This window comes from Lytechinus variegatus, chromosome 4 (assembly GCF_018143015.1).
Source record: "Lytechinus variegatus isolate NC3 chromosome 4, Lvar_3.0, whole genome shotgun sequence".
Lineage (NCBI taxonomy): Eukaryota > Metazoa > Echinodermata > Echinoidea > Temnopleuroida > Toxopneustidae > Lytechinus > Lytechinus variegatus.
Window position 1 is genome coordinate 42,005,389 of NC_054743.1, and position 15,336 is coordinate 42,020,724.

A 15,336-nucleotide genomic window follows, 5' to 3' on the forward strand; every position below is an offset into this window, starting at 1 on the left:
ATTTAAGTACATTTTGAATAAACAACATGCAGGCTATTGCGCATGTTTTAGATTTAGACCTAGAATCTGGGCATTCTTAATACATTTGTTTAATGGAACATTATGGAATACACTTAGACAATCAAACAATGTGACAACGCAGAGTGAGATTAAAATGCTGCTATGTAGACCATAAAACGGACATTTTACAGAGCACTTAAATTTGTAAAGGAAAAAAAATAATGAAAGCTCGATATCCGAGCTAAAATATGTTTTGTATATTGACTTCAAAACTTGCTCCATATCAGCCTATTGAGCAAGATATGAATCTCATTGAACAGGCAATTCTGGCGCGAAGCGCAAGCAAAAATTTTATATGGTAACATGGAAGATTTTTTTTGCAAGTCTTCCCCTAACATTATTTCATTCACTCGTCTTCCTCCTCTTATTTTTCTCTTCTTCTTTTTTCTTCTGTCTTTCTTCTTCTTTTCCTTTTTTCTTTTCTTCTTTCTCCCTTTTTTTGCTCCGCCAATTTTTTTCTAGGGGGGGGGGCACACCAAATCTCGGAGGGGGGGGGAGCACGTGCCCCCCAGGCCCCCCGTAGCTACGCCACTGAGGGGATCCATGACAGATAAATAAAAGTGATACAAATACAGCAAATAACTTACAGGAGGACTAAAATACATAGGAAATAGCAATTGAAATAATACATGAAACAAGTTACAATATTTACATAACATGACAATACAAGATAAAAAAATATATTAACTGTTTGTTTAGTTTGGTTCAGTTTAAAGGAATCACTTGTATGTGGCAAGAAGATGCTTTTTAAATTTAGCTTTAAATAAGGAAAGGGTGGTCATTCTTTTAAGTAGTAGGTCAAGACTTCCAAAATTGAGCCCTTTTGTCGCATTTTTAATCGTGAATATGGCACATATATGTTTTTCTCTGTCTTGTATCAACACTCTGTTTTTATCAACCGTAAGATAATTATCATTGAATATAACTGGCAACATGTTATTCATATATCGAAACATAAAGAGTGCTGCCTTTATTTTTATAGTAGATTTTTTTTTAATAGAGGTGGAGTATGGGCAAGATAATGTGTGTTAGAACATAGACGAATTGCTTTCTTTTAAAGTACAACCAATCTGCTTAAAGGCATGGTCACACCGCCCGAGCGTTGTTGGAGCGGTCGTGGAGCGGTAGGGAAAGAGGGCCGAATTTCGCTCACAAAATTGGGGGAAAAAATCGAAAAAAAAAATCGAAATCGAAAATGCGATGGTGAACGGTAGCGAGCGGTGATGATTTTTTTCTCTCAGCTCTACGACCGCTCCAACAACGCTCGGGCGGTGTGACCACGCCATAAATGACATGAACTTGGTTTGAGCACGGAGATCCCGGGGAGGTGGAACTAAAAGTTGTGTATCTTGTGGAGGTGGACCTCAAGTGTGTGGAAAGTTAGCTTTTGAAAGCAGAAGAAGGGACGCATATTTCGTTTTTACTCCTTTGCCTCAGAGGAAGTGTGCACGTGCACACCCCCCCATGCAGCCTACATGCTATAATAATCATTTTAGTGGTGTCAGGGCAATTTTCCCCATACACGGTGTAATAAAGATGAAATGTCATTTTCTTTAAAAAAAAAATGTTTTTTTATATATACCAAGTTAAGTATATTAACATATCATTTCACATCCGCTCCTGAAATCATTTTTTTTTCAGCAATCACGAACCACTGATTAAAAAAGTGATAAGTATACATTTTGGTGCATAAAATACGGAGCTGCAGCTGCTCGTATATGACGTCACAGATCACTTCATTTTCTGTTATTTTCACAGTAAACCATTTTGTCAGGGTGAATTTCCCCTTCAAAATACGTCGATAGAATGGTAGAAACGCCCATAAATTTAAAGCTCTGATTCGCTACACATTTCCGAATTCATAAGGTAGCAGTTACCATAGAAACTAATTAAGAAACCTGACATTCTCTTGGACTAGGTGCAAGGAGATATTGCTCTAAAAACTTAACATTAATAATAAATATATCATTTAGATTAAAGTATATACGTATCATATCAATTTTTTTCGGATCCATTATGATGTTGAAATATGAATAATTACCTTTATTACAGAACTTTTTGTATTTTTTCTGTTATCCAAGTTATGCAAGTGGTTCGAAAAAATACCAAACTTGTCTATTTCAGTGTGTTAATGGTAGCGCACATTGGTGTTTACAATAAAATTTGTTGGGTATGTGTCACAATGCGACTGTAAGTCTATTTAGTGTTAACCCCTAGTAACCATTCAGCTTGTATATAATAAAAGGAATTTGGGTGGTTGACTCTTGTCATAGTCCCAGAGTCAATCAACTGTATCTTTAAGTAAGTGATCAAACCCGCTGGGGTGTAAGGATTAGAATTTTACTTTGACTTCTTGACAATCTTAGGTCATGAGCATTGGGTCATTTAACTTGATATATTTAGTTAAGTTCAATGGGTCTCTAAAATTCTATAGATGTTTGTTTTTATGTATGAGAGGAAAAGATTGTTGAGAATGTTTGAGATGGGAGTTTTGAATAGGTGAAATTAAAGCTTGGATAGTTAAGTAGTTTTAATTGGATATGTTCAGCGTGGAAGAGTAAAGCAGAGGAATATTGAGAATGTTAATGACTTTGTCTTTGTGAGAGTCATGATGGAGTGGTGTTTGAGTAAAAGCAAATCAGAAATCGTTTGATTCTCGGGAGAGGAAGACCCTTCCACATTTGGTCTTAACTCGGAGTGTGAGGGTGTGGTTCTCGTAGGCCATTACTTTGGGTGTATGTTGCAGGCTGTGTAGTGCAGGCACAGCGGAGTCTTAATCCCCATCGTTGGCAGGCTGGATCCAGGCAGCACAGGCCAGGTAAAGCCACCACATCTGCCCTCATCTCACCAGGCACGACTGTTCCAAAGAACTGGACGAGCTGGGCTCGTACTTCATCCTCGAACTCAGAGTTCGTGACTTGTGATTCATCGTAGCAATCTTCGTACTGTGGCTCTCAGCCCTCATCATTTCGTCCGCGAATCTGGACTGGCTTTTCGTCGAGAGTTCGCTCGCTTTACTTCGCGTCGTCGAAGCCACCGCAGCTCGCTCTTAGACGACTATATTCATCGGACCAACGATAGTCATTGACGATGTCGAAGGGGTCCTTATTCTGAACTATATAAATTATAACCAGATTAGATATACTACGGTCCAGTGTAGGTATTCATCCAAGTATAAACCCTCTTTTGATGAAACTTAATTGGTGGAATTAATAACCAAAAATATTGTCACGTTTGGATGCCAAATTATTAGGCCTTGATTAAATATAAATAAATCACTCTCATTAGATACATATTGCAACATATTCAGTATAGGTTAATTCATGCTGATGTTAACTGCTGAATACAGTTTGATGTTATGTTGATATGCATGTGATTCATGATTTAATTCTGATTATTCAATTTCTTTAACTATATGTACATTTATAGAGCTGGTCGCTCTGAATTAAATTTATGTTACATATAGATATTGAATGATTGTGTGATTATTGCAAGTGGTAACTACTTTCGTTTCAAGCAGAACCAAATCTATTACCAGACTGGGAATTTCAGTCCCAAGATCTGACATTTTGGCGACCACGAAGGGACACTCTTGTCCATTTGATAGGTTAGGTTAATAATGAAATGATTGTTATCATTGATTGTAATTATACTTGTATGTAGATCTGATGATATTTTGATCTCTTTTCCATTTGGTTGTTTTTACAAAGTTGTTGTAGGTCCAAGGTTGTGAAAGACAGTGGTGCATGTGGAGGTCAGGGCAAGGAGGCTTTACTGCGTGTACGCCTGTACGTGCCAGTGCTGTGTGCATCGGGACTTCATTGCGCTGCGTAAACTGTCTGCATATGGTAAGTTTGTAACTAAACCTGTGGAGTGGCCTACAGTATGGAGAGAGACAAGTTCATTGCACAAGGAGAGAAGTTTGGTTTAGAGGGTGATAAATTGAGAGCATATGTTGATGAATGTGTGCGAGAAGCTAGAGATGAAAGAGCAGCAGCAAGGAGTGCTGAGGTTGCAGCTAGGAATGCCGAGGATGAAGCTAGGAAAAAAGAATCAGAGTTATTAGATAAACAGATTAAACTTGAAGAGTTAAGGAAAATAATAGGACAGAAAATGTTTCACGTGCAGGGCATTCACATAAGCCTAGTATTCCGCCCCTCCCTGTTTTTCAAGAAGGAAAGGATGACTTAGATAGTTATTTGTCTAGATTTGAGAAACACGCCATAATTGTGGGTTGGGATAGGTCAGTATGGGCACCTGCATTGTGTGCGTTGATGTCAGGTAAGGCTCTTGATATAATTTCAAGACTTACAGTGTCCCAGGCTCAGGAGTATGAAACAGTAAAATCCTCACTTCTTAAAGGGTATGATCTTACAGAAGAAGGGTATAGGACTAAGTTCAGGTACGCTAAACTCAATAATGGTGAGACCTATGTGCAGTACGCTTGCAGGATTGAGAAGTATCTCAATCATTGGATTGAGCTAAGCTCTTATGATGACAATATGGAAGGTCTGAAGAGTTTGCTCATTCAGGAGCAAGTATATAATTCATGTGGAAAAGAATTATTGATGTTCATTAAGGAACGTCACCCCTGTAATCTGTCGGAAGTCCTAAATCTAGCTGATCAATTCAATGAAGCCCATGCAGATATGAGAATAAGGAGAATGAATAAAGCTCATCAGTCCAGTTCTAAAAATGTAAATCCTAATGTGAATAAGAGTAATAACAATGCAGTTAGTCACACTAAGGTTGAAAAACCGGGTAAGTCCAAATTTGATGACAAGAAGTGTTTCAATTGTAATAAATTTGGACATATCTCTTTTAATTGTCCAAACAAGAAAGGTCGTCGAGAGATGGGAGCCAGTGTTGTCGCAGGCAGGTCAGCAGAAGACACATCAGCTGGAGATGATGCTGCAGCAGGACCTACCGACACTAGAGAGATGGCCGGACACTTCAACCACAAGAGTTTGAGTCTAATCGTGCAGGAGAATCTCACAGAAGATGGAAGCGGAGTGAAGTTGGCATCTGGTGACACTCTACCGGTACTATCGGCAGTGGCGAGTGGATCAGAAGTGGAGATGCCAGTCGTCGATGGATTGGTGAATGGGAAGCCCGTGGATGTTCTTCGCGACAGTGGTTGCACAACAGTCATAGTCCGATATGAGTTGGTGCGTGAAGAGCAGTTCTTTGGAGATAGGCTGACGTGTTTGCTCGTCGACCGGACGCTGAGAAACTTCCGACGTGCCAAAATCGACATAGATACTCCATACTTCAAGGGTAAGGTAGAAGCTCTATGTGTACCAACCCCTGTTTATGATCTTGTATTAGGTAATATTCCTGGAGCTAGGCAACCAGCTGATCCAGACGGAGAATGGACGCCAGGAGATCATCAAGGCAGTGCAGTGGAGACAAGAGGGCAGAAGCGGCAGGCGGGACGGACAAGGCCTCCTCTTCCTGTACCCAAGCCACTAGAAGACATTGTGTCAGTGGATAATCTCATCCAGGCCCAGAAGGAAGACAGCTCGTTGGATGCCTCTAGGAAAGCCGCTGAGAAAGGAGAAAAGAAGATAAGTAAGGGTGGAAATTCATCTTGCTTTTTCTTTAAGAAGGATGTACTCTATAGGGAATACATGGATGCAACCCCAGGGTCAGATGTTCTGTTACAAGTTGTCGTGCCCACCAAGTTCAGAAATCAAGTCTTAAAACTGGCTCATGAGTCGATTCTAGGTGGTCATCTAGGGAATAAGAAGACCTGTGAAAAGATCTTGATGCATTTCTTCTGGCCAGGTATGCATGCAGATGTAGTCCGGTATTGTCGGTCATGTGGGCCATGTCAACGTACTTCGCCGAAGGGAAAGGTCACGAAGGTACCTCTGGGATCAACCCCTCTCATCGATGAACCTTTCAGACGTGTGGCGATGGACTTGGTTGGACCGATAGAGCCGGCAAGTAGTAAAGGTAACCGATTCATACTAACTGTTGTAGATTATGCTACTCGTTACCCAGAAGCAGTAGCGCTTCGCCGTATTGACGCACAGACGGTTGCGGAGGCACTGATGGACATCTACTCCAGGGTAGGGATACCACGAGAGGTGTTGACAGACCGTGGCAGCCAATTCACATCAGAGCTGATGAAGGAAGTGAGTCGTCTACTCTCCATCCGGCAGATGACTACTACACCCTATCATCCTGCTTGCAATGGGCTAGTTGAACGCTTCAATGGTACCTTGAAGTCCATGCTCCGCAAAATGTGTGAAGAAAGACCCAAGGATTGGGAAAGGTATCTTAACCCCCTCTTGTTTGCTTACAGAGATTCAGTGCAGGAGAGCACAGGCTTCTCACCCTTTGAACTCCTGTATGGGAGAGCAGTTCGAGGCCCTCTTGCTATTCTTCAAGAGCTCTGGACGGGTGAGGTTGACGAGCCAGATACCAAGACTACTTACCAATACGTACTGGATCTGAAGGAGAGGCTGGAGTCGACGTGTCAACTTGCCCAGCAGAATCTCAGCAAATCAGCAGAGAAATACAGAAGACAGTACAACAAGAAAGCCAAGGAGCGAAAATTTGAAGTCGACGACGAAGTTCTTCTTCTACTTCCAAGCGACAACAACAAGTTGTTGATGCACTGGAAAGGACCTTTCAAGGTGGTGCAGAAGGTAGGACCTCTCGACTACAAAATCGATTTGGACGGGAAGACGAAGACATTTCACGCAAACCTTCTGAAGAAATATTACAGGAGAGAAGAGGTAAGTGCGGGAGTGTTTGATGTTGTTTGTGTCTCTGTAGTGGACGAGGACGTAACCCAGGATTGTGAAGGAGAGAGTGAAGATGTGGACCCTTCGGTAAGAAAAGACATTCTTCATCTCCCTAATCTTAACCCTACAGAATCACTCAACGATGTGCAAATCAGTCCACAACTGGATGATGACCAGCAAGAGAAAGTCAACTCTCTTTTACATGAGTATGAAGAAGTCTTGACAGATATGCCGGGATCGACAAACCTAGGTAAGCACGACATTAAACTTGTCACTAAGGAGCCCATTAAGAGTAAGCCGTATCCATTGCCACATGCTCTGCGAGGTAAGGTGAACGAAGAGGTTCAAAAGATGATGGATTTAGGGATAGTGGAACCGTCCAATTCCCCTTACGCATCCCCTGTTGTTATGGTAAAAAAGAAAGATGGTCTATTAGGTTTTGTTGTGATTATCGCAAATTAAACCAAGTCACCATAACTGATGCAGAACCAATTCCCGATCAGGAAGAAATATTTGCTAAATTGTCTAGGGCCAAGTATTTCACTAAAATTGATTTAACCAAAGGTTATTGGCAGGTGCCCCTAACAGAAGAAGCCAAGGAGTTGACGGCATTTGTGACACCAGAAGGTTTGTACCAATTTCGAAGCATGCCTTTTGGGCTAGTTAACGCTCCAGCAAGTTTTAGTCGGACTATGAGAGATCTACTCCGTGGATTGAAGTATGTAGACAACTTCATTGATGATATTTTGATTCACACGGTAAGTTTTGAGGAACATTTGGATACCCTCCGGGAGGTATTCGAGAGACTGAAGAAGGCCAACTTGACGGCCAGACCAACGAAGTGTACAATCGGATGTGTAAGTATCGAATTTCTTGGTCATCGAGTAGGTCAAGGAGAGCTTCGGCCAGTGCAAGACAAAGTCAAAGCAGTGCAAGAAGCTCAAAGACCGAAGACCAAAAAGCAACTTCGATCCTTTCTAGGTCTTGTAGGTTATTACAGGCGATTCATTCCGAATTTTGCAGCCATAGCAGTACCCTTGACTGATCGAACGAAGAAGGGGGAACCACTTCTCGTGAAATGGGGAGATGCAGAAGAGGCAGCCTTCAATACCTTGAAGACGAAGCTCGCTAGAGAACCCATCCTCCATCTTCCAGACCTAGATCACCCTTTCATCTTGAGGACCGATGCTTCAGATAATGGCCTCGGGGCAATCTTGCTTCAGGAAACAGAAGGTAAGAAGTTTCCGATCGCCTATGCCAGCAAGAAGCTACTTCCAAGAGAGCAAGGCTACTCAGTCATGGAACGTGAGTGCTTAGCGGTTGTATGGGGAGTTCTGAAGTTTGAACCGTATCTCTATGGCAAGCACTTCCACCTAGAAACGGATCACCAACCTCTGAAATGTATTGCCAAGTCGAAGGTGGCAAACGCAAGGATCCTGAGATGGGCTCTGCTACTACAGCCGTTCCGGTTCACCATCACAGCGATCAAAAGTGTAGAGAACGTCGGTGCAGACTACCTAAGTAGGATACCGGATAATGATTCTACATGAAGCAGAAACCAGGATGAGTGTTTTTGGTTTTCTTGTAAATACATTTATATTTGTATATATATATTAATTGTTTGATTTTCCTTCCAGGTTCGGAGAAACTCACTCCAAAAATTATAGAAATTTCTTGAAGGAAGGGGAGATATGTCACAATGCGACTGTAAGTCTATTTAGTGTTAACCCCTAGTAACCATTCAGCTTGTATATAATAAAAGGAATTTGGGTGGTTGACTCTTGTCATAGTCCCAGAGTCAATCAACTGTATCTTTAAGTAAGTGATCAAACCCGCTGGGGTGTAAGGATTAGAATTTTACTTTGACTTCTTGACAATCTTAGGTCATGAGCATTGGGTCATTTAACTTGATATATTTAGTTAAGTTCAATGGGTCTCTAAAATTCTATAGATGTTTGTTTTTATGTATGAGAGGAAAAGATTGTTGAGAATGTTTGAGATGGGAGTTTTGAATAGGTGAAATTAAAGCTTGGATAGTTAAGTAGTTTTAATTGGATATGTTCAGCGTGGAAGAGTAAAGCAGAGGAATATTGAGAATGTTAATGACTTTGTCTTTGTGAGAGTCATGATGGAGTGGTGTTTGAGTAAAAGCAAATCAGAAATCGTTTGATTCTCGGGAGAGGAAGACCCTTCCACATTTGGTCTTAACTCGGAGTGTGAGGGTGTGGTTCTCGTAGGCCATTACTTTGGGTGTATGTTGCAGGCTGTGTAGTGCAGGCACAGCGGAGTCTTAATCCCCATCGTTGGCAGGCTGGATCCAGGCAGCACAGGCCAGGTAAAGCCACCACATCTGCCCTCATCTCACCAGGCACGACTGTTCCAAAGAACTGGACGAGCTGGGCTCGTACTTCATCCTCGAACTCAGAGTTCGTGACTAGTGATTCATCGTAGCAATCTTCGTACTGTGGCTCTCAGCCCTCATCATTTCGTCCGCGAATCTGGACTGGCTTTTCGTCGAGAGTTCGCTCGCTTTACTTCGCGTCGTCGAAGCCACCGCAGCTCGCTCTTAGACGACTATATTCATCGGACCAACGATAGTCATTGACGATGTCGAAGGGGTCCTTATTCTGAACTATATAAATTATAACCAGATTAGATATACTACGGTCCAGTGTAGGTATTCATCCAAGTATAAACCCTCTTTTGATGAAACTTAATTGGTGGAATTAATAACCAAAAATATTGTCACGTTTGGATGCCAAATTATTAGGCCTTGATTAAATATAAATAAATCACTCTCATTAGATACATATTGCAACATATTCAGTATAGGTTAATTCATGCTGATGTTAACTGCTGAATACAGTTTGATGTTATGTTGATATGCATGTGATTCATGATTTAATTCTGATTATTCAATTTCTTTAACTATATGTACATTTATAGAGCTGGTCGCTCTGAATTAAATTTATGTTACATATAGATATTGAATGATTGTGTGATTATTGCAAGTGGTAACTACTTTCGTTTCAAGCAGAACCAAATCTATTACCAGACTGGGAATTTCAGTCCCAAGATCTGACAGTATGCATTGGAAGAAGTGCTGTTCTACTATACGAACTGGCCAAGATAAATCCTTTCATCACTCACTAATTGAAATCATTTTGGTATGAAAATGTTTAGATCAATCATATCAACGATATAGTATTGACCTAAAATGATCACAAAAAAATCCAAGTGATATATAATCAGTTCATAATACTAATTTCAAAGATAGGAGTCCATTCAAGGTTAATGATTATGACTGATATTAACTGGAAAGGCTCTGTATTTTCCTTGTTGATGTAGCATGTCATGATCCTTACCTCTGTCATTTTTGCCTCTGCCATCTTTACCTCTGCCAGTTGTAACTCCGTCATTTTACCTCTACCATTATTACCTCCCCGGGGGCAGTTATATTTATTGCTGAACATATGCGTGACCAAATTTTTTCCATCCACCCCCTACACGAGTTTTCCTAAATGTGCAAGATAACCCCCTAAGTTTTTATGGTTTTAAGATTTCCTTCCGCAATATACATGCTCAGATATGCATAGGGAAATAGTATTTCCAACTTGTGGCCACTTTGAAGAGTATGTAGCATTTGGGTGCCATTTCATGTAGCTGTTTCCTGTTTATAAGTTAAGCACAACTTTACTTCTGACCCTTTCTTGTGTTCAATCAGAAACTGCCACTTTCCTTTTTAGCACGAGAGTTATTTTCTGAATGCTAATTAAAATGGGAAAATAATGGATTTTCCATTCAGATGAAAATGCATGTTTTTGATACATAAGACTGGATTTCAACTCGGCTGATGGAAATCAAAAGGATAGAGAATCTGATTTTACACCAAAGAAATTGTAGCCAGTTGAGCTTAAGGTTGGTGTAACTTCACTCGGACAGCTTTGTGAAACGACACCTATCCCTGTGAAAAACGATTCTCATTTCGTGCATTTTCTTCAATATTGTGTTTTCCATCAATGCGTTTTATAATCAGATTTATAAGATTTTCGTCGTCTTGCATCACAGTCATGTCATTGACTGAAACTATGAATTAATAATATATCTATTTAGAAGATTTTAGTATTATTATTAGTGTTGTTGACAGAAACGTCTGTTTTGGGAAATAAAAAAAATGACATTTTCAGCATCCCATTTTATGTAACGAGATCGTTCAGAGCCAGACATAGTATCAGTTAGACCTCCCAGGATATGTACACAGAGACTGAAGTCTTGGTTCCTCTCTATCGTATTGGCAATGGGTAAAGTATTAAGAATGAAGGAATGGTTGATTTAATTTTTGCTCTTCATTGTTGTAAGCACATACTTTTTTAGTGGAAATATTAGAACTCTAATCATTAGAGTTGTAATTTTCAAGTCAGTTGCAAATTATGTTGTTTGTTGAAAATTAATGGCGATCAGTCATATTTGACTATTACTGCCAACTTGTTAGGCCTTAAGGGAGGCCTAACGAGTATCAAATGCAGGACCCTTAAGGGAGGGTCCTGCATTTTATACATGTAGGAAGAAACACCATGCACGGTCAAGACAAGTAGCAAATGAGGTTCAATAGGAAGGGTCTATACTTTTTAATATTTCTTGTTTATTTTCATCAAACATTCCATGTGCATTGTATAAAAAAAGCTCATTAAAACTGACTTTTAGTTGTTTTCTGTACTTTTCGAAACAGGCGAAACCTAACGCATGGAGGTGTGTTTTAATGTTATGTCCGACTACTGATGTATCTTGCGGGTTGTTATTTCATGTAAATGTGTACTATTTATTATAATTTTCTGCATTATGTTCTGGGAAATTAACTCTTTTTGAGGTATAATTTAGCCTGGAGCATCCCTTTAAAACTAACACGCATACATTTTCTATTATCATGGCACAGAACAGGGTACCCTTGCAGAGGCCGCGGGAGGGGGGGGGGGACTGGGGAGCTTCAACCCCCCCCCCACTTTTATACAAAACCGTGTACAAAAATGTAAAATGACCATATGATTGTGTTTTTTTGCATGGTCAGCCCCCCTCCCACTTTGAAAACCGTTCCTTGGCCCTTGCCTTAATGAGGCAATGACACTTTTTACCCTTCATGGGAATTACAGTGGTTATACAGTGCATATCAAAAAAAGTTTACACTTTGAAAAAGCCCTGGGAATTAAAAAATAAACATGTGAGTAATTTTTTCATATACAATATTGGGTATGGGTCTCATTTATCCGATGAAGGTAAAGTTTTGACAGAATGTTACACTTGAGTGAGCACGGTCCATTTTTGTAAAGCTCGCAGAAATAGTGGTTTTCACACTGTGTCAAGGGGAAAGGGCGAAATCAAACTTACCCTGTGAAACATTTCTCATACATTTTCCTTGCACTTTTAGTCAATTTAAATAAAATATACATTCAAGCATTTTGTAACAATTTTGCCACCCAAAAATTATATTTTAACACTTAGTAAGCACAACCTTTACCCTGGATCTGAGTACATAACTGAATCTGAACAAAAGTTTTTATCAGACATCTCCAGCATTTTTTCTTTAAGATATTGTTTAAAGGGTGTTACATTTCATGTTTCATTTAATACTTGTTTCTCCACATTTTTCCCAAGCTTGAGAATGATTAACAAAATGAAAATCAAGCAGTAGCCATTTCATGTAAATCACAGCTCAATGTAAAGCACATAATTATCGTCACGATGGCCTCGGTATGTGGGGGAGTGGGGTGGGGCGCAATGCACTCTTTGAAGTGTTTCGGGCAAGGAAACAAGTTTAAAAAACTAAAGATATCTTCACATCAACTTACTAGCTAAATTCTATGTGTTCATCATGATTAAGGTCTACTTTTATTCGCATAACTTTTACAAAGTTCTGCGCAAATCATTTTTCACTAACTTTTCAAAAGTAAGTGCTGCTCATTCAAGCGGAAATATTTTTCGATAGTTTATCGCCATTTGCATAAATGGACCTGTACCAATGTCAAAATGTGAAAAAATCTTCAGGATATTTCAAATATATAATTTTACAGGGTTTTTTCTAAGTGTAAACTTTTTTTTGATACGCACTAAGAGTTACAAGACTGAGACCTCTGTTTTTTATACCGTGGCTTTATTCCTTTCTATCTGTTTGATTTTTGCTTTTTTTTCTTCCCCCTTTTTCACTACTTGAAGAAAGATCATTGGTAAAAAAATACACTAACTCTTTAGAACGTCTTCAATACCTTTTTGAAGAATTCGAGAAAATTAAAGGAAAAACTTAATATTTTGTGGATGGGTCATGATAATGACAGACCTCAGACACAGTTGTTTGGGAATTAGTTCAGCATATAAGAATTTTAGGTGTTTACTTTTCTCTTAATGTTATAATAAAAGAGGACATGAATTTCAAAGAAATACTTAGTAAAATAAAAAGATTCTTGGGTTGTTGGTGGAAACAGAGATCTCACACTTATGGGGTAAATTCATTTGTTAAAAGTATATGCATTGTCAAGCTTAAACTTTGTTTCGTCATTTATAGTGGTTCCTCAGTGGTATATTTTTTTTTTAGTAATCTTTTATTCTCTTCTCTCATAAAACAAAATTGAACATAGTAAAATATAACATTCATTACAAAGTTTGATTTGAACTTACAAATATTATGGTTACATTTGACAATTCTTAACAAAAATGAATTTAAATAATGTCATAAATAAATTCTAAATCAATTCAATTTGTTGTAAGTGTCTGATGTACATTCTTTTCTCTTACATTTTTATATATACATAATACATATGTTAATTGAAGAAAAACAAAGTGCAGCCTAAAATCGAATTATTCACCATTTATCACAAAGAAAACTCTGTAAACATGGTAAAGAAACCTGTAAGTTTATCAAAATATAGGATTTATGAGAAAAGATTTACTATCTTCGGACCTTCCCGCACACTCACATCCCACCCCCATCACACTCAAAACCGATTCACGCACAAACACCCCCTGCCCACACACCCTAACACACACACACCCACACCCGCACACACACCCTCACACACACATACCTCCACCAGATCAAATGCATTTCATCTGTCCGCATAAGTGTTAAGGCAGCTGTCATGAAAATAAGTGCCATGCATTTATTAAAAACAAAAACAAATGGATTCGGAGTGCCTCGTCATCATGAAGTATGAAAATTGTCCCACTTCCTCAGGTGACCGGATAATTTTCCACGTGCCTCTGCTATTCTTTTTTCCTCCTTTTCATTTTCCAATATCTTTTTCCTTATCTCTTGAGGGGTTGGGGGTCTTCTTTTAGCCTTACTATGCTCAAATATCATAAATTTAATTAGAAAGATAATATGATTTAGTAATTGTTCCTTCCCTATATCAAAAACCTTAACTCCAATATGAATATCCTACCAATTAACATTTTCTATTTGACGTAATTTAAATAAACAACCACAGTCTTTCCATAAAGTTTTTATGTATTCGCAGGTGAAGATATGTGCTCATATGTCTCTTCACATTTTCCACAGAACGAACATAGATTATGTGTTGATAATTTAAATCTAAACAAATATTTTTTAGTATATACAAGTTCATACAGCAATTTAAATTGAAACTCCCTTAACTTGCTATTTAAGGTAGCTACCCTAGGTCTTAAAAATATTGTATCAGTATCTTTTTCAGAAAAGTCATATATTCTTTCAATGTTTTTAACAGCGCATGACCTCTCAGATTTCATGTTTAACAAAGCTTTATAGATTTTCTTTGATGTAACATTAGCTATTGTGTTCACATTTCCATGAAACATAAATTCGAAATTTAAAACTGTGTCCCTGCATGTGTCTGTTTTCTTCAAGAGACATTTCCACGTTGCTGGAATATTTTCATATACTGTGTGGAGATATTCTATCTCATCTTCTTTTAATCCCATCCTCTGGAAGGCTCTAGATGATTTAAAATTACCCCTGTCATCAACTAAATGATGTATTTTATAAATATTTTTAAGAAATAAGCTTTCTTCAAATAGCATATTTCCGTCCAAACGAATAAATTTATTATTGAAGAATATCTCATTTCTTTTTGACGTTTCCTTTTTAAGCAATATTTCTTTCGTAGCACCCCATATTTCCACCATGTTTATGTAAAAGCTTGGTAAGGACAATCTGCACAAATTTAAAGATATGTTACTAAAAAGTATTAGTAAACCTCCAAAATTACGTGTCCTATTTATAAAAAATCGTTTCCATCCTATTTTCGAATCTCCGAGTATGAGTCTCTTTAACCACATAATCCTTTGTGCAAATACAAATAAGTGAAAATCTATCATTCTAAGCCCTCCTTTTTCGTAATCCATGCACATAATGTTCCTTTTTATTTTGTCTTTCCCATTCCATAAAAATTCAAACATTAACGTTTCAATATCATGAAAAACCCAAGGTGGTACTGGGGTGAGTGACGATACAAAAATTATTTTCGAGAGTGCAAATGTTTTCAACAATTGAATT

The 15,336-nt window shown here is 38.6% G+C and overlaps 1 protein-coding gene across 1 annotated transcript; it reads left to right on the forward strand.

Moving 5' to 3' along the window:
- The first annotated feature begins 3,178 nt into the window (after positions 1–3,178).
- On the forward strand, positions 3,179–7,277 carry LOC121412999. The gene is made up of 2 exons (XM_041605762.1): positions 3,179–3,216; positions 3,771–7,277. Exon 2 carries the CDS (start codon positions 4,335–4,337, stop codon positions 7,275–7,277), a length of 2,943 nt encoding a protein of 980 aa, XP_041461696.1. The 5' UTR covers positions 3,179–3,216; positions 3,771–4,334.
- Positions 7,278–15,336: the final 8,059 nt, after the last annotated feature.